Genomic DNA, 16817 nt, shown 5'->3' with positions numbered 1-16817 from the left:
CGGGACCGAGATCCAAAATACACTGCAGTTTTGGGAGACATTGAGAACCTTCTGTCAGAGGTTCTCTGGAGCCACTGCAATAAACTACAATTCCCAGGGTTCCCTAGCACTGAGCCAGGGCCCAGGGCAGGCAAGGATCACTCTGAAAGCCCACAAAAGGGGGCACTGGGGGGCTTTGGGCTCCAGCGGCGCCCCCCAAGCAGCGCTCCCTCTTGGCAGCCGGCAGCCCCACGCGGCCGCCTCCTCCTCCTGCTGCGAGAGCCGGGCCCCTCTTTCCTCAGCCGCTCTCTTGCCCAGCGCCAGCCCGCCCCGCTGACCGGCCCCGGGGGAGGAGGAGCCTGCCCCCAAGCAAGGGGCACTGGCCCGAGGGCCTCCGGGAGGGAGGGGGCCAGGCGCCCCGGAACAAAGCAGGGGCTGGGGGCCAGAGGGCCTCCTGCTGGAGCCCCGCTTTTGGGCCGGGAGGCCTTTCCTCCGAAGCCCCCTCCCTGCCCTGGCTCACAGGGCCGAGGAGGAGGAGGCAGCAGCTGCAACCAGGCGACCCCCCCTCCCACCCTCCCTGGCTCCGGGAGGCGGCGGCGGCCAGACAAAGGGCCCAGACCTTGGGCAGCTCCCGGAGCTGGTTGGCATCGAGGAGCAGCTCCTCGAGGGAGCGGCTGTAGCGGAAGACGTCGTCGGGCACGGCCTGCAGCGAGCAGTGCCTCCGGTCCAGAGCCTCCACCTGACGGTTGCACCGCCACAGCGGCGGCATGCACCGGAGCATCCTGCTGGCAGCCGGCCGGGAAACTCAGGAGGGCGGCGGCAGAGGCGCAGCGGCCATGGCTCAGGCGGAACCGGCGCGCCTCCCTCCCTCCCTCCCGCTCGCCTTCCTTCTCCGCCGGACCAGAGGCAGGGCCCCGCCTCCGCCCCGCAAGGCACGCCGGGAAAGGGCGGCCCGGAAGCACTGCAGCTCCCTCCCCGGAGGCGCCGGAACCATAGAGAGGACCAGAGCGGCCGCTCCTCCTCCCCCTCCGCCTGTCCCTCAGAGCAGCCTTCCTGCCCAGGCCTCCATCCGCCACCCTCGCAGCCCAGGGCAGCATGGGCGCCTCTCCTGTGCAGCCCTTGCCCTCCTCTGACCCCCCTCCGACCCTTGCCTGGCCTCTTGGCCCCAGCGCAGGGCCCTTGCCGCCTTCTCCGCCCGCCCGCCCGCCTGCCCTTCCCCGCGCGCGCCACCCATTCTCTGACGGAACACCAACAGACGCCAGAACGCGGTTTTCTTCCTGCGTTTTTATCCAAACTACACAAAGATGGCGGGAGCGCCGGGCGCGGACCCAGCGGCGTCCCAAACACGGCGGGAGGGAGAGGAAGCGGGGAGAGTCTCTCTGGAGCAGAGTTCATGCCGAGAGGTCGCTGTTGTCGAAGCGCTCCTGGTCGTAGACCTCGGCCACCACCTTCCTGCCGGCAAACCAGCGGCCGTTCAGGGCCTGGATGGCCTTGTGAGTCTCTGAGGCCATGGAGAACTCCACAAAGATCTTCACGATGATCTCCGCGTCCTCCTCCTCGCCCTGCTTCTCTTGGTAGATGATGACCCTGTTCACGGCACCAAACTTGCCGCACTCTTCGGTCACCTCGCCTTCCAAGTCGTCATCGATATCCTTGGGGTCCACCATGTTGCGCAGGACCATGACCGTTGACTGCGGGGAGAGCAGAGAGCAAGAGCCCTCAGGCCTCTGGGACCACCAAGGCTGCCCACCCGGTGCTTCCCGCCCGTGCCCCCACCCGCTCTGCGGCCGCCCCAAGGAAGCCCTGGCAGGGGCTGGAGGGCCCCCGGGCGCTTCCCCTCACCTCCTGCTTCCGGAGCAGCTTCTGCATCACCATGTGGCGGGCGCTGCTGCCAGAGATACTCATGTGCTCCTGCTCGCTGAGCATCTCGGGCCTTTCAGACTCTTGGAAAACCTCTTCCTCTTCCTTCTCCTTCTTCACCTCCAGGAGGCCCAGTGTTGGGGGGCTGGCCAGGATGGGGTTCACCACACCCACCTGGGGAATGGTGACAGGAATGGGTGGGCGAGCGGGAGTGACACCTGGAAGAAAGGCACAGGTGTTCAAGGCAGCGCCCCTAAAGGCAGCCCACAAAGCCCAAGACCTCTTAGGAGCTCTTTCCTAAGCTACATCAGGGGGGGGGGGGGGGGAAGCAGGACCATAAAGGCAGGGTGAGACGAGGAAGGGCCACGCATGGAGAATGCAAGGGGGAAGCCATGGCCGCCACTGCTGCATGGGCCCCATGGGGCAGCAAGAGTACTGGCAGGGCACAAGGGTGAGACTCCCAAAGTCAGGGCCCTTCTGAGGCACACAAAGGAAGTACACAGGCCACAGCACCTTGTGCTCAGAGGTAGACTGCCCCCAAAGACAGAGGCTCAATTTCCCCCTCACGGCTAACAGCCTCTACACTGACAGCCTCAATTCCATTTTAAAGGGAAGAGTATAGACCCAAATTACGGCTTCGGAGAATTAGTTTGTCTCTACTATGCAGGGCTGGTCTGTGGCCCTCAGCAAGGATACTGAAAGCCTGGAGAAGAGGAGAGACTGCAGCTAATTCACCGCGAAGGGTGCAATAAGAGGGAGCAACAGTGCAAAAAATGATGCATGGCCCACAGAACCTGGCCAGGCCAGATCTATGCACACAAAACACTAGAACGTCAGGATGAGGAGTTTCTAATGAGGGATCCAACAAATTCACAGAAGCAGGCCAGGAATGCCCGGTGTCTGGGAGGACATTGCAGGGTCCAGCTAAAGACAGAAACCGGACTGGAAGGGGAGGGAGTTTTCCACCTAGGCTCACCTGTGATGACACCTGGTGCCTGAGCGGCCATCACCGCCTGCGGCAAGGCCCCCAGGGGCTGTGCCAAAGTCAATGCTGGCGTCACCAGTCCTGGCGTCGTTAGCGTGCTCAGGACAGCCGCCCCAGTCACTCCGGCCACTGCTTCCTGCAAGAGAAGAGGTGGCAGTACAAGGTCAGCTTTCCCCGGGCAGCCTCAATCTTCCCTTTGGCAAATGCAATCCTCTGCCCACCCAGAGGATACTCTGCAGAGGCCCACACTCGGAACTGGGGTCTGGTAGCATTGCCAGGGGCTGGCGAGGGGAGGGGAAGAGCTCCCATCCAAGAGTAGCAGAGCAGCTCCAGACATTTCGTGCTACTGGTCCTCTGCATGGGGCACTTTAATGACAAGGAGTGGGGAATCACTACTTCTGACTGGTCAACAGTGGTCCCAGCGTCTCGCTCTCCCTCCCCTCTTCCAGGTGGACTGGGCCTGACCCCTCCTTCACCTGAGCGGTGATCTTTGCCGTCGCCGCAGCCGCTGCTACTGCCGCTGCCGGAGGGAGGCCCCCTGGGGTCGCAGGAGTGAGGAGAGGCATGGGGGGAGTTACAGCTTTGCCAACACGAAGGTATTGTCCTCCCAGGTCAAACAGGTTCATGGACGAGACAGCATCTTGGGAAGACTGCGCCTTCTCGTACTCTGTGGAAAGAGCAGCCCGTGAAGGAGGACAGCTTCCCTGCCCAAAGTGGCTACTGACTCATCAAAATCAAGGAGGCAAGACAGAACCAAAACACAGCCAGCAATCCATCACCAGGAGCACTGCCACCACCGACATGCAGCCAAGATGAAAAAGCCTTGCAAATGCACCCCACAGAGATGCTGCGACCAACAGCCCCAAAACCAAAGGAAAACCAGCCAGGCCTCCATGCTGCTAGGGTGAGGAAACGCTCCCTGGGCTTACCAATGAACCCGTAGCCCTTGTGCTTCCCTGTTGTGGGGTCTCGAGCCAGCGTGCAGGACTTGATCTTCCCAAAGGCCTCAAAGACACTCTTGATGTCGTCGTCCGAGAGGTCTTGGTGGACGGAGGCCACGTAGATGCGGTTGAAGGCTCGGGCCTCCTCTGCCAGCTGATCGATAATCGGCTGGGCTTGGCCAATGTTGCTGGGCCTTCCAACCTGCAACATGGACCCTCAGTCACCAACAAAAGGAGTTGGCCTCGAGACAAACTTGGACCGCCCCCTAAAATATCTCCCTTTAGCAAAGGGAAAGTGTGTGCCTGCTCAGTAATTCTGCAAGAGGGCAAAAATGCTTTGAGAGTTCCTGCATGGCAGGGGGTTGGCCTGGATGGCCTTTATGATCTCTTCAAACTCTATGATTCTATGATCTACTGGATTCTCCTTCCAAATGAAGACAAGCATAAGCAGCTAAAAGCCCGGATGTCTGTGAAGGTGTGCACAGAACCTCATGAAACCTGAAGTGTGTCAGAAGACAGGAGAAAAGTCTCCAACCATTTGGGGGGGGGGGAGTGTGGTAGGCTACAGAGACCCCCCCTTCTCCTCTCCATTTGTGAGCAAACCTCCAAGAAACAGGATGCACAAGAGATACACAATAGGCAACACTGAGCTCTCCCAAGCAGCCAGAGCTCCATCTGGCGCCAGTCTCAACCGTGACAACGCACCTTAATGTTCCGGCCTCCCAGCATGACCGAGTTCATCTGCTCCAGGGCCAGCTGAGCTGCTTCAGGCACCTCATATTCCACGAAGGCAAAGCCCTGCGGTGGAGAAAGAGAGGTGCACATGAGGCAACACGCAGGGCAAGGGTCCAGGCAAGGGGGCGGGCAGGCAGACAGATGGACGGGGGGCACCTCCCACCCCATGCCCTTAATAATAATAATAATAATAATAATTTGTTTTATTTATATACCGCTATTCCAAAGATCATAGCGGTGAACAGCAAGTAAGCTAATTAGCAAGTAAGCTAATTTGCCCCCAACAGTCTGGGTACTCATTTTAGCTCCCTCCTCGGAAGGATGCAAGCCTGAGTGGAGCTTGGGCCCTTTTGCTGGTCTTGAACTCGCAACCTTGTGGTTTTGAGTGAATGGCTGCAGTACAGGCATTGAACCACTGCGCCACCAGGGCTCCAACTGTGCAGCGCTGACATGCGCTTTCCCCGCTCAACAAAATACACTCACTGTACACACCTTGTGCTTCATGGTGACAGAATCCCAAGACATGTCAATGCTCTTGATTGGGCCAAAGGGGGCAAAGGCCTGCCGGATCGTGTCCTCTCCCAGCTCGTAGTAAATGGAGCCCACATAGACCCGGCACATGATGGCTAGGGCCCGCTGCCTCTGGGCGGCCATCTGTATCAGAGAGAAGGGCTGCCTGGTCAGCTGGGGGGCAGAGCAGCCTTGGATGAAGACAACCCCCCCCCCCCCCCCCCCAGGAGCAGCGGGGGCTCCAGAGCAGCAAGAGTAAACTCTTCTGGGAAGGGCCAGCACCTCTCAGCAACCGCATCCAAGCCCACCCTGGCCATCTCACGCCTGCAAGTGGGGGAAAGGGGTCCCTCGCCCACCCGTTCACCCCCACCCCAGGACAGCAAGAGATCCAGTTCTGAGCTACTTCTCCTCCTTGCCTGACACACAGACCGCCCACGCCCCTCCCCACTCCCCCAGGCCCCTGCCTTCCCCTCCCAGTGGGCACCTTCTGAAAACATCCCCTCTCTTACTCCTTCCCAACCTGGATGGTGGCCAGATATGCCAGCTACAGTGGTATTATTCCTTTGCCTGGCCTGGGAGAGCAGAACTTGCACCCAAGGCCAGCAGAAGAGGCAACAACTGCTACCTGGGGTTTGAGAGAGCAGCCTCCCTGGCTGCCTTCCCCTGAAACCCACAATAAACACTAATAGGGTGGGGCACGTGCCTCCCAGTTAGCCAGAGCCCAGAAGACTGTGTGGGCTCCCCCTCGTGATACTTGGGGTCACATTTGGGTTCTTCAGTGAGGCCCAGCTGAAGGCTCCAAAACTCCTATGGTTGGGGAAGCCTCCCTTATAAGAAGAGGAGGGTAAAAAGGACAGGATTACAGCTAGAAACTCTCCTTGAGCCACCGGCAGGAAAGTCTGGCTGCCTAGTCAGCCCAGACTGCCCATCCACCCCCCAAGAGGTCTGGCGAGTATGGGACTACCCAGCCCCACCTGCTCCCTCCCTCACACTAAGGAAACTGGGGCCTGTGGGGGCGGACTGGAGAACCTCAACACACTCCCCAGCGTTCAGGAGCCAGCAGAGCCAAGAGTTAGGGAGAGCGGCAGCATGCACTTGCAACGGAAGCGCGTGGGGGCAAAAAGAGGCCACCTCCACCCAGGGACTCCCCCTCCTAAGGCAAGCCATCTGTGCCAGCCATTTGGAAAGCCACCGTGGCTGCTGCCTCTGCTGCCATCACTTCCCTGGGATGGGCATCTGGCCACATAGCAAGTGGATCATTCACATCAAAGGCCTGCCCATCCCCACCCACCCCTGACCCTAGCTAAGCCCAGCCGAGCCTCAGGGGAGCAGTCGCTGCCTACGGTCAAGCCCAGCAAACTGTCCAGGGGCACATGAGTAAATATGCCCCCACAAGCCAGACCCTTCGATGGCTCCTGACTCAGCCTAACTACTACCCTCTTGACTGCCACACAGCAGTAACTGGGGCAGCCATATTGAGCTTCTGCCCACTAAGGCCCAGCCAATGCTGCTCTCTTAGCTAGCCAGCCTGCCTGCCTGCCACCCTCCACAGTGGAGGAGGGAGGACCCAGCCTGCCCCCTGGGCAAACTGGGCCTCTGCGTCAACTCCAGTGAGAGGAGTGTGGGCACACTGTCCTCAACAACTAACACCTGGGCAAGAAGCTGCCAACTGCCTGCCCGTGCCTCCTAGCCAAGATGTCCTGCAAGGAGGGGATCCAGTTCTCACCTAATGTGCCTGCGGTATACCCATGCCCAGCTGCCAGGCCTCTGGTGCCCCATGGTGGCCCACTGGCGAGTTACCTTGGCAGTAACTTTGGGGTCAGGACCTCAGCGTCCCTAGAAATGCGGCTCTCCCAGCTTCTTGGATCTAATGCTCTTTCTCTTTCTTTGCCCAGTGCTGCTACAGGGTCGGTTTCCCCCAGACCCAGGTGCTCCCTCCCGGCCTTGGTGGGCAAGTGTGTCCAGAGCAGGTGGGTCTATGGCTGGCGGGCAGGCGGGAGGGAGCGACCAGAAGGGAGGGGGGAGGTAACAGCTACGGCCTCCCCATGCTAGGCCCTGACTATGACCCCGTGCCCCAGAAGAAGTGAATGTGTCTATTGACCGATTGTAAAGGTGAGAGAGGATCTCCAAAGCCCATTGTCACTGCTGCCATCTGAAAGACAGTAAAGACAGAGTTCAGTCTGTGGGAGCTGAGCATACGACGGCTTTTCGTCAAATCTCAAGTGGAAGAGGACCCTCCTTTCTTTCTTTCTTTCTTTCTTCCTTCCTTTCTGCCTGCCGCCTCTGCACAGCCCCAGGGAGCAGGGGGCAGGTTCAGGAAAGTTGGGACGCATCCTCTTTAACCCACAACAGGCTACCTAACCACAGGAAGCGGACCAGATTGCCCAAAGTGCCTGGCTCCAGCCCTCCCATCCACCTTTCCTTCTCCTACCCAGTTTACAACTCTGGTGGGGGGAGGCTGGGGGGGGAGTATGCCTTCCTCAGCAGCTAAGAGCTTGTCCTGCATTCTACAACAGGCACCATGCACTCCCCCTTCCATGGCAATGCATCTAGCCACCCCAGACACCTTACTCAGGACAGGATTAGAGCAACCCCCCCCCCCCAAGCAGGGAGCTCAGCTCTTCCAATCTCCCTCCCTCCTCAATTCACTCTCAATCCCCTTTTCCCTCTTTAAGCACCTAAGCTTCCACTCCCAGAGTAGCAAATGCAAGCAGGTCTGTGGGCCTTAAACCTTGCAGGGTGGGCTGAAGGAGCCATGCTTCAATTTCACAGTGGAAACAGAAGCGAAAGTAGCTGCTCCAGACAGACCTCAGGGCTGTGCAGTAGTGGCTCTAAGTGCACACAGAGGCCTCCACCTTTGGGGGCAGGAGGGGGGGAGACATGGGCTTCCCTGGCAAGGGCCTCACCTGGAGGTTGGTGAGCTGCTGCTGCTGGTGGGCAATCGTTTGCTTCACCAAGACGCTCTTGATGCTCTGCTCCATGGCGTACTTCTTGGCCTGGAGTGGAGGGGAGCAGTGAGGGAAACAAAGAGTCACGGAGAGGACCAGCATGCGCCCGCAGCACAGCAGTGCCAGGTATGTGCACCAGCGCCAGGGAAAGGGAACACAGAGAGATCCAGAAGAGGCATACAATACAAACAGCTTGGAGATTTCTCTCTGCATTCTCAAAAACTTCCCATTTTTCCACTGAACTTGAAAACTTGTCCTAGAGGATAATGGGAAGGGGTTGACCTATAAAGCCTTATATGGCTTGGGTCGAGGCTATTTGAAGGACCGTATCTCCCTGTACAAGCCCCCGAGAATATTGTGGTCATCGAGAGAGGTCCTTCTCTCTGTCCCAGTGCCCCCTCGGGCGCGTTTGGTGCGAACAAGAGAAAGGGCCTTTTCAGTGGCTGCTCCCAAGCGCTGGAACTCCCTCCTTAAAGAAGCCAGGATAGTGCCATCCCTGCTGTCCTTCTGGCGGCAGGTAAAGACGTTTCTATGCCACCAGGATTTTGCATGACAGGGATGCTGTTTTGTTTTTGTTTTAAAGATTTTAAGCTTTAAATTTTAATAATGTAATGGTTTTAATGGTTTGAACTGTTTAATTGTTTTTTAAACTTGTATTTTGCATGTTTTATAGTGTTTTAACTTGGACTGTTTTAGATTTGTAAGCCACCTTGAGTCCCTGTCCTGGGAAGAAAGCGGGATATAAATAAACAAAATAAATAATAATGATGAACACTTCCCTCTCCTCCCCACAAAAATCTTTTCCCTAGGTTTCTCACCATGACTGAAACCCTGGCTTGGCCAAGATGTTTATTGGGTAGGTCTGCACAAAAGTCTGAACTCTCTACTTGAAGCAGTGCCAGGAGAGGGAATGCCAGGTCCAAGACCCCTGAGCTCAGTGTCGGCATTGAGGCTGTGCAGTTGTGCCCAGGGCTCAAGCCAATTTGGGATCTGGTGTGCTTCCAGCACCAGTATCCTTGGCCTTAGTTTCTGGAAAGGCAGAGAAGGAGCACTAGGCTTCCTGTTCTGTGAAGGGGGAGGGTCTTGGCCCAGTGGCATAACCACCTTAGGTGAGCATCTTCAGACTTCACTTTGAGCCCCCTCCCCCCCGGTTAAAGTTTTGTGGCTGGCATGGCCAGACCACCACCATCGCACCATCCCCCTTTCTTCTACGTGCGCGCGCACTTGCACACACACACAATCCCTGGTGTTTCTCCTCTGGACCAAAGGGAACGGTAACAGGCTGGACAGAGAGGGCCAAGCAGGCAAGCAATAAAGCCCCAGTGACACCCTCACCTTCTGAAGAGCCTCCTGCTGCTCTGGGGTGAGAGGAGGGAGTCCCAGTTTGGCCGCTGTGCTCTGTCCATTTTCCACCTTGACTGTCTCAGTGCTCTGAAAGAAGAGAAAGAGTCATCAAACAAAGGGAGCCTACCCTGGGCGAAGCCTCAGAGAGAGCCTCCAGGGCTTAAGCATCCATCAGGGAAAAAGACACACTGGGAGGACTGCCTCCTCCTCCTCCTCCTCCTTGAGACTTCTCCTCTCTTAAGAGTGGCCTCCCCATCCTGCAAGGTTTCTAGCTGACCACCAGCTTGCATTCCTGGAAAGTGAAGCCTAAAGGAAGCCCAACAGACTCTGCAGAGGACATGCCCCTGGGGAAAGATACCCAGAGCCCTGTGCCAGTGTGCTCTGACACCCCAGCTGCCCCTTCTTCCGCATGGGCCATGGTGCCCATGGCTACCACCAGAGGCCTGACCAGGCAGACAGGCAGCTGCTGCAAGTGCGGCACACGCATGGCAGTGAAAGCTTGCAAAGCACGCAGGAAACAGACTCCAAGAGCCCACATGGAAATAGCATACCCAATGTGACCAACAGGACTCTGCAGTACACTTGCAAAACCATCTTTATGATGTGTCACCCGAGACAATGATCTACCGCTTGTCAAAGAACTTCTGTCGCACGTTCTATGCATGTGTTGCTACAGAAGTCCTTGTTTTCAACCAAACCCGCCACAGCTGCCTCACAAACACATGCAGAACTGATGCATGAGGCCAAAACCCTGGGGCAGATGCAGAGGTCCATCTGGCACCTTATAGCCCAGTATCCTGGAGGCGCTGCAAGGGGCCAACTGCAAGGTAGCCAGGCAGGTTGAATCCAGTGAGTAAAAGCAGAGGGGACCTGGGCTACCAACATGCTTCCTGAACGGCAGAACGGGGCTGGGCTGGATCAGGGCCCGTGGGGGTCTCTTCCCACTATGAGTCTGTGAAGGAGACTTGCTGGCTAAAGGCACCCAGCTGGCAGGCAACCAGATGGCACAGCGCAAGTGGAGCTACGAAACCTGAGAAGCCCAAATGTAGACAGGAGAAGCAAGCAGCGAAAGCTAGAGAGGAAGGAGATGGCCATGTGCAAAGCAGCCCATTTCTGAGAGAGGCGGCAACTGACCCCAAGGGCCTGGCCTCCAGCCCCAGGCTCACTGCCAGCGATGCGGGTCTCCAGAGAAAAGGGACACATTGACCTGGCCTGGAGCATCTGGGTCACCCTGAAACACATCCAAAACTCTGCGTGGACGTTTTATGGGAACAACTCTTTGTGGGTTTTCCAGGCTTCGTGGCTGTGCTCCAGAAGAGTTTATTCCTGATGTTCTGCCAGCAGCCGTGCCACAGAGCCCAAAAAACCCACCTCAATCTCTGGGAGCCGGCCCTGAGAGCCCCCGGCTTCACCTTTTATGGGAACGTTTGTGACAACACAACGGAAGCCATGCGCGCTTCCTTTAGGCTTAGCAAAGGCCTCAAGGGAGCGCTTGGCGCATCTTTTCTGCCGAGGGACAACTGTGGCAGCTCCAGTTCCCTCCTGAGGAAGGAAGCGCTGGCCCAGTGGGACTGGTATTCTGCTCTGGTCAGGCCCCACCGGGAATTCTGTGTCCAGTTCTGGGCCCCACAATTCAAAAAGGACATTGAGAAACTGGAGCCATGTGTCCAGAGGAGGGTGACTAAAACGGTGAAAGGTCTGGAAACCATGAAGCCCTATGAGGAGCGACTGAAGGAACTGCTGGGGATGTTTAGCCTGGAGAAGAGAAGGTTAAGAGGTGATATGACAGCCCTGTTTAAATATTGGAAGGGATGCCACATTGAGGAGGAGGAGGGAGCAAGCTTGTTTTCTGCTGCTCCAGAGAACAGGACCCAATGGAGCAATGGATGCAAACTGAAGGAAAAGAGCTTCCAGCTCAACATTTGGAGGAACTTCCTGAGAGAAAGGGCTGTTTGACAGAGGAACCCACTCCTTCCTCGGAGATTATAGTGGCGTCTCCTTCTTTGGAGGCTGTCTTTAAGCAGAGGCTGGACGGCCATCTCTCAATGGGGATGCTTTGATTGGGACTTCCTGCAGGGCAGAAGAATGGGGCTGGACTGGATCAGGGCCCTTCTTGGGGTCTCTTCCAACTCTATGATTGTTCTATAATTCTATGGTCGAGGGCTTCGTATGCTAAGCGGCGGTTCCCAACCCCTGGCCCTCCGTGTGATTTGGACTTCATTTCCCAGAAGCCCTTGCCGCTTTGGCCCACTGCCAGGAACCCTGGGAGCTGAAGTCCAGACCGGCTGGAGGGGCCTCCCCTGCCTCTGGGAAGGCCAAGGGCCGAGAGATCCGAGGAAGACCCCAGGGGCCCCCTCTTCCCCCGTGAGGCGGCCTGCATGCCTGGCGTGCCGGGGCCGGTTCGGGGGGCCCGCCTGGAGCATCGCCGCCGGGAGACCGAGGAGAAGGCGGCGGAGAAGGCAGGGCCATGGCGCTCCAGGAGCGCTTTTCCCGCCCAGACGGCCCTCAGCAGCCGCCCGCCCGCGGGACGAACCACGCATGCGCGCCAGAGGCCCAAACACAAGCCACTCGGAAGCACATGGAGCGCGTGCGCAATCCGCGCGCGAAGGCCGCCGGGAAACGTAGTCCCGTCGACGCCTCGCGAGCGCCCCTCCTCGCGCGAAGACGCCGAATTATAGCGGAGCTACGGCCGCCGCAGCCCGGCCCGGTCCCGCTCCCTGAAGCGCGCGAGCAGCTCCTCCTCAAGGCTCGAGCCCGGACCCCGGCTCCACCCGCCCGCCTCTGCGCCAACGGCTCACCAGCGAGATCGCCGTCGTCGCCGCTGCCGCCATCTTCGCCGTCTCCTCCTCCTCCTCCGCGCGAGAGCGTCTCGCGAGAACTGAGCGGCCGCCGGGAGAGCGTGCGATGGAGACAGGAAGAAGAGGGTGGCTAGAGCGGCCCCGTGGCAGTTCCGCTCACCCACTTCCGGTTTCTACAGGGCTGCCGTTCTCGCCCTCCGTAGGGCGCGGGAGCGTGGAGGTCCGCGTGCGCCTTTCCTTCGCGAGGGGGCGGGTCGCTTCCCCAGAGAGCGGGCGAAAGGGGCCAAACAGGAAGTCCTGCTTCCAAGGGAAACTTGCTGTGATTTCCGAGATCTCGCGATAGCGGAGACAAGATCCTTCGCCCAGAAGTGGCGGGAAGCGCTCTGTCGATCAGGCGCAGAGGCCCGCCTCCGCGTCGCCTTGGGCCCGCCAATCATCCAAGGCTGGCATGCTGATTGGGTGCAGTGGAGGGAGACCGAAGGGACGCCTCCAGGGCGGAGCGAGGCCCGAGCGGATCCCTGGGGCCTGTAGTTCCCAGCCAGAGGCCCTTTTAGCCCTCCCTGGACTACAGGCCCCAGAATGCCGCGGGAGCCTTCCTCCGGCGCTTATCTTGACCTCGCTCCTGTTGCTTTCGGGGCGAAGAGGGAGCTTCCCTGGAGAGGAAGCCGCTTCTCTCGTCTCTGCCACGGAAAGGCCCAGAGGCCCCTGCGGAGCCGCCCTGCCTCCGCGCTAGGAATCCGGAGGGCTCTGGGGGGCCCTGGCCCTGAGGCGGCAGGGGAGCTGAAGCGGTGCTGCCCTGCGCCTGGGCCTCTCAGGAGGAAGCACCGGCAGGAGGCGGCTCTTTCCTCCGGAGGCTCCTAACAAGAAAGCGAGGCCTGTTCCTCGGCCCAAGTCATAAGAGTTTCTGTTTCCCCGCCTGGCTTCCCGGTGGATGGAAGCGGGGCCAGAGACTCAATAGCAGCACAGGGTGGTGTGGTGGTAGCCGTCAATCCCCTCAGAGAAACCAAGTGTGAAGGAGTGAGCGGAAATGCCACCTCTGGGCTGCAGAAGGCAGGCATCCCCCCCTCCTGGGCTTCTCCAGCCATCGTCCGGAGAAGCCTTGCCATACATAACGAAAACAACCAAGGTGCTCCTTGGCCATCTTAGAGCACTGAAAGAAAAACGGAGGGGGAAAGGCATCAGGCCCAAAGAAATTAAGCAGTCGCAATAATAATAATAACAACAATGTCTGTTTCCCCGCCTGGCTTCCCGGTGGATGGAAGCGGGGCCAGAGACTCAGTAACAACAGCACAGAGTGCTTACATCCAAAGTCCATGAAAAGCAGCTCAAAACAATCACATCTCCAACATCAGACAACAGCCACAGCACCAACAAGCAAGGCAGGGATCATACACAGACGGGGGGGCATAGCATGCCTATCATATCCGGGGGGGGGGGGATGCTCGGCTAAAAAGCTCGGTTTAACCACTTTTCTAAATGTCTCTAGCGAGGCCACCGGTCAGATCTCCTCAGGAAGACTGTTCCAGAGTCTCGGAGCCGCTGATGAGTAGCCACGTACTTAGAGGTTGCAATCTGCAAGAGGTTCTTACCCGATCTTCTAAGAGTGCGAGGCGGATTATAGAGGGAGATGCGGTCCCTCAAGTAACTCGGGCCCAAGCCATGCAGGGCTTCATAGGTCATAACCAACATCTTGTCCTGTGCCCAGAAGCAAATAGGGAGCCAGTGAAGATCTTTTAAGATAGGTGTCATATTATGGTCAAACCTTGATGAAGCAGTGACCAACCTGGCTGCCATATTCTGCACTAACTGAAGCTTCCGAACTTGGTACAAGGGTAGCCCCATGTAAAGCGCATTACAGAAATCTAGGCGAGAGGTTACCAGAGCGTGCACCACCGTTTCAAGGTCCCTTCGGTCTAGGTAGGGTGGTCGCAGTTGGCCTATCAGCCGAAGCTGATAGCAAGCACTTCTGGCCGTCGCATCTACCTGAGATGAGTCCAGAAGTACTCCTAGACTGCGAACTCCGTCCTTCAGGGGAAGTGTGACCCCATCCAGGACAGGTAGGCAAACTTCCTTCCTTAGACCCGAGGAGCCTATCACAAGTACATCCGTCTTCTCTGGGTTCAATCTGAGTCTGTTTTCCCTCATCCAGCCCATTATTAACCTGACCTGACGCCAGCAGGCATTCAGAGGAGAGATGCCATCCTTAGTCCACTGCATCAGTCGGAGACATCGAGAGATAGATCTGGGTGTCATCAGCGTACTGATAACACCGCGCCCCACGTCTCCGGATGACCTCTCCCAGCGGTTTCATGTCAATGTTGAACAGCATGGGGGACAAAACAGCTCCTTGAGGGACACCAGATGCCAGGTCCCTCTTAGAGGAGAAAGTGTCCCCCAGCTTCACCATCTGGAATCTGCCAGAGAGGTAGGATCGGAACCACTGGAGCGCAGTGCCCCCGATGATGCCCAGCTCCCTCAGGCGCTCCAGAAGGATACCGTGGTCGATGGTATCAAAAGTCGCTGAGAGGTCCAAGAGCACCAGCAAGGCCACGCTTCCCCCGTCGGTGCCCAGACGGAGATCATCGACGAAGGCGACCATGGCAGTCTCAACTCCGCATCCCACCCTGAAGCCGGATCGAAGTGGGTCCAGATAATCAGTTTCATCCAAGACAGCTTGGAGCTGGAAGGCGACCGCTCTCTTGATCACCTTGCCCAGGAATGGCAGCAGGGAGACCGGTCTATAATGGTTTCTCACCAGGGGGTCCAGGGAGGGTTTTTCCAGCAGCGGTTTAACCACTGCTAATTTCAATTTCCCTCCCGGAAGGATGCGCTGGTTATTAATCCTAACGGTGTAGTTATGGCATCTCCTTCCTGGGCGGTCAACCAAGAAGGGCAGGGATCGAGCGCGCACCTCGTCTGCTTGACACATCCAAGGAGCCTGTCCACTTCATCGGTATTTACAAACTCAAAGTGATCCAGCTTTATACCCAAGGATCCTGCAGGGTTTTATCCTGTTTTAGGCCAGGAGCCCATGATGCCCAGGGCATGCAGCATGTTCTGCTTCATGGATCCCAGCACTTTCCTACAGGCGCACCTGTCTCCTGAGCCAGTCGTTCCGGTTCAGAGCCAGAGGTCTGCCTACTTCATCCCCAGCACCAGAGCAGTGCCTTGTCTTCTTCCAAGCGGCCAGAGGGCCTCTCCCCACACAACAAGGGCCCCCCTGTGCCCCAAACCCCTTCCTTGACCACTTCTCTGACGGGGGGGGGGGCAGGCTGGGGGCAGAAGGAGCCCACGAAAGGCAAGGCCCATCCCCTGGAAGCCCACACATAGGGGAGGTGCTACCCTACCAGCCGCCAGGTGCTGCTGAGGCAGACTGCAGCTCCCAGCATCCTTCACTGCTAGGTTCACAAGGCTGTCAGCAGCTTTCCAGTCGACTGAACTATGGCCACCCTCTGAATGAGACCCCCCCCCCGGGCACCATGGCGACCCTCAAAGGACTCCTCAGGTCTTGCAAACTCTGGGCAGCAGCTGGGACTTCCTTGGCGACTTCTTTTCCTGCTGCCTTCCATTTTGCTGAGTAGAGTTTCAATCATTGGAGGGATGCCATGTTGAGGAGGGAGCAAGACTAGGACCCAAAGGAGCAATGGAGGCAAGCTGCAGGGAAAGAGCTTCCCCTCCTGGGAGCCAGGGCTGCGGCGCCTTGGAAAGCCGATGGCGGAAGAAGGGGGGCTTGGACTGGACCAGGGCCCTTCTTGGGGTCTCTTCCAACTCTTCTGGGGTTCTACGAAGCCGTCCTTTCTTGGACCTGCGCCTTGGGCCCGCCTTCCCTTCCGGAGGAGGAGGCGGAGGAGGAGGCGGAGGCTAGCCCGCCCTCCCTCCCTCCCTCCCTCCCTCCCGCTCGGCTGCCTGCCCCCAGCGCCAGCGAGCGAGGGGCGTCGGAGGGCGAGGGCCCGGCCTGCCTTGCTGCTCCCCGCCGGGGCCAGTAGCGCCATGTCGGGGGCGTCTCCGGAGCCAGAGCCGGGGGCCTCGGCGGCGGCGGCGGCAACAACGGAGGAGAGCGAGGACGAGAGCGAGGTCCTGGAGGAGAGCCCCTGCGGACGCTGGCAGAAGCGCAAGGAGCAGGTGCGGACCCCGCCCGGGGAGCCCCTCCGGTGGCCTTGGGAAAGGGAGGGTCCTGGGGCCCGGTCCGGCAGAGGAGGGGAGGGGAGGGAGCCCCGGGGCCAAGGGACCCCTTCCCAGACCCCCCCCCAGCCCCCCCCCAGCGATGGGGCTGCGTGAAGGCGCCTTTCCCCTTCTGGGCCCCGATGGAAGGCCTCCGCCCCCCAGAGACGCCTCGGGAGGGCCGCCCCGAGCGAGGCCCAGGCGGGGCAGAAGCCCCGGCCTCGGCCCAGAGAGGGAGGCGGCCAGTCTGCCCCGCCCCGCCCCGCCCTCTGCCTGGCTCTGGGTTCAAGACTAGGGGCGTCGCGGTCAAAGGTCAGCCCTTGGGGAGGGCGGGGCCGGAGGGCAGCTGCTTATCTTCCTTGGAGCTTATCGTCCAGCTGCCAGGCCTAGGATGGGCCTTGCTTGGGTCTTGGGCCTCACCCTCCTGGTGCTTCCTCCGGCCCCCTGCCTTTGGGGCGCCCCCTCGCCCTCCCTGGCATGGAAAGCAGGGCCCCTCCTGGCTGACCGGTCCTTGGGGCCTCTGGCAAGGGCCAGCCTTCCCTGGGCCAGCTGAAGG

General features: G+C 59.0%; 4 protein-coding genes across 7 annotated transcripts in view; 2 read left to right on the top strand and 2 right to left on the bottom strand.

Moving 5' to 3' along the window:
* Window positions 1-882, bottom strand: part of LOC121928653 (protein scribble homolog) — a 31844-nt gene extending 30962 nt beyond the window's left edge. Inside the window, 1 exon segment of the mRNA XM_042463662.1 lies at window positions 599-882. Within this exon segment, the coding sequence (XP_042319596.1) occupies window positions 599-760 (162 nt within the window). The 5' untranslated portion in view covers window positions 761-882.
* GRINA (glutamate ionotropic receptor NMDA type subunit associated protein 1) overlaps window positions 1-16817 on the top strand; it is a 595197-nt gene that overhangs the window by 212585 nt on the left and 365795 nt on the right. The window lies entirely within an intron of this gene.
* Window positions 1249-12546, bottom strand: PUF60 (poly(U) binding splicing factor 60). Of its 3 annotated transcripts, none has more exons than XM_042463675.1 (11): window positions 12101-12546; window positions 9294-9389; window positions 7917-8006; window positions 7112-7162; window positions 4993-5154; window positions 4471-4563; window positions 3754-3967; window positions 3301-3491; window positions 2816-2960; window positions 1822-2057; window positions 1249-1670 (listed from the first exon to the last, which is right to left on the bottom strand). In XM_042463675.1, the coding sequence occupies exons 1-11, from the start codon at window positions 12131-12133 to the stop codon at window positions 1371-1373; spliced, it is 1611 nt and encodes a 536-aa protein (XP_042319609.1). In that variant the 5' UTR covers window positions 12134-12546; the 3' UTR covers window positions 1249-1370. The 3 variants fall into 3 exon arrangements, with proteins under 3 accessions (XP_042319609.1, XP_042319607.1, XP_042319608.1); XM_042463673.1 differs by lacking the exon at window positions 12101-12546 and adding an exon at window positions 11685-11971; XM_042463674.1 differs by lacking the exons at window positions 7112-7162; window positions 12101-12546 and adding an exon at window positions 11685-11978.
* NRBP2 (nuclear receptor binding protein 2) overlaps window positions 15989-16817 on the top strand; it is a 12869-nt gene continuing 12040 nt past the window's right edge. Inside the window, exon 1 of one of the 2 annotated variants that reach the window (XM_042463677.1) lies at window positions 15989-16222. In XM_042463677.1, coding sequence (XP_042319611.1) covers window positions 16091-16222 — 132 coding nt within the window. In that variant the 5' untranslated portion in view covers window positions 15989-16090. The remainder of the gene's footprint in view (window positions 16223-16817) is intronic. The other variant, XM_042463676.1, reaches the window with a different exon arrangement.

The sequence above is a fragment of the Sceloporus undulatus genome, chromosome 4, assembly GCF_019175285.1.
Source record: "Sceloporus undulatus isolate JIND9_A2432 ecotype Alabama chromosome 4, SceUnd_v1.1, whole genome shotgun sequence".
In the NCBI taxonomy this organism is placed as follows: Eukaryota; Metazoa; Chordata; class Lepidosauria; order Squamata; family Phrynosomatidae; genus Sceloporus; species Sceloporus undulatus.
Note: the sequence above shows the minus strand (reverse complement) of the source record. Positions and strands in the feature narration are given on the sequence as shown.

Excerpts from the sequence above, each read along its gene's own strand:
- PUF60 (XM_042463673.1), bottom strand. The coding sequence starts at position 11,771 with ATGGCCCTGCCTTCTCCGCCGCCTTCTCCTCGGTCTCCCGGCGGCGAT. Across the intron at positions 4,564-4,992 it reads CTGTCACCATGAAGCACAAG|GGCTTTGCCTTCGTGGAATA; the intron begins GTGTGTACAGTG and ends TCTCCACCGCAG. Across the intron at positions 2,058-2,815 it reads GGCACCAGGTGTCATCACAG|GTGTCACTCCCGCTCGCCCA; the intron begins GTGAGCCTAGGT and ends CCTTTCTTCCAG.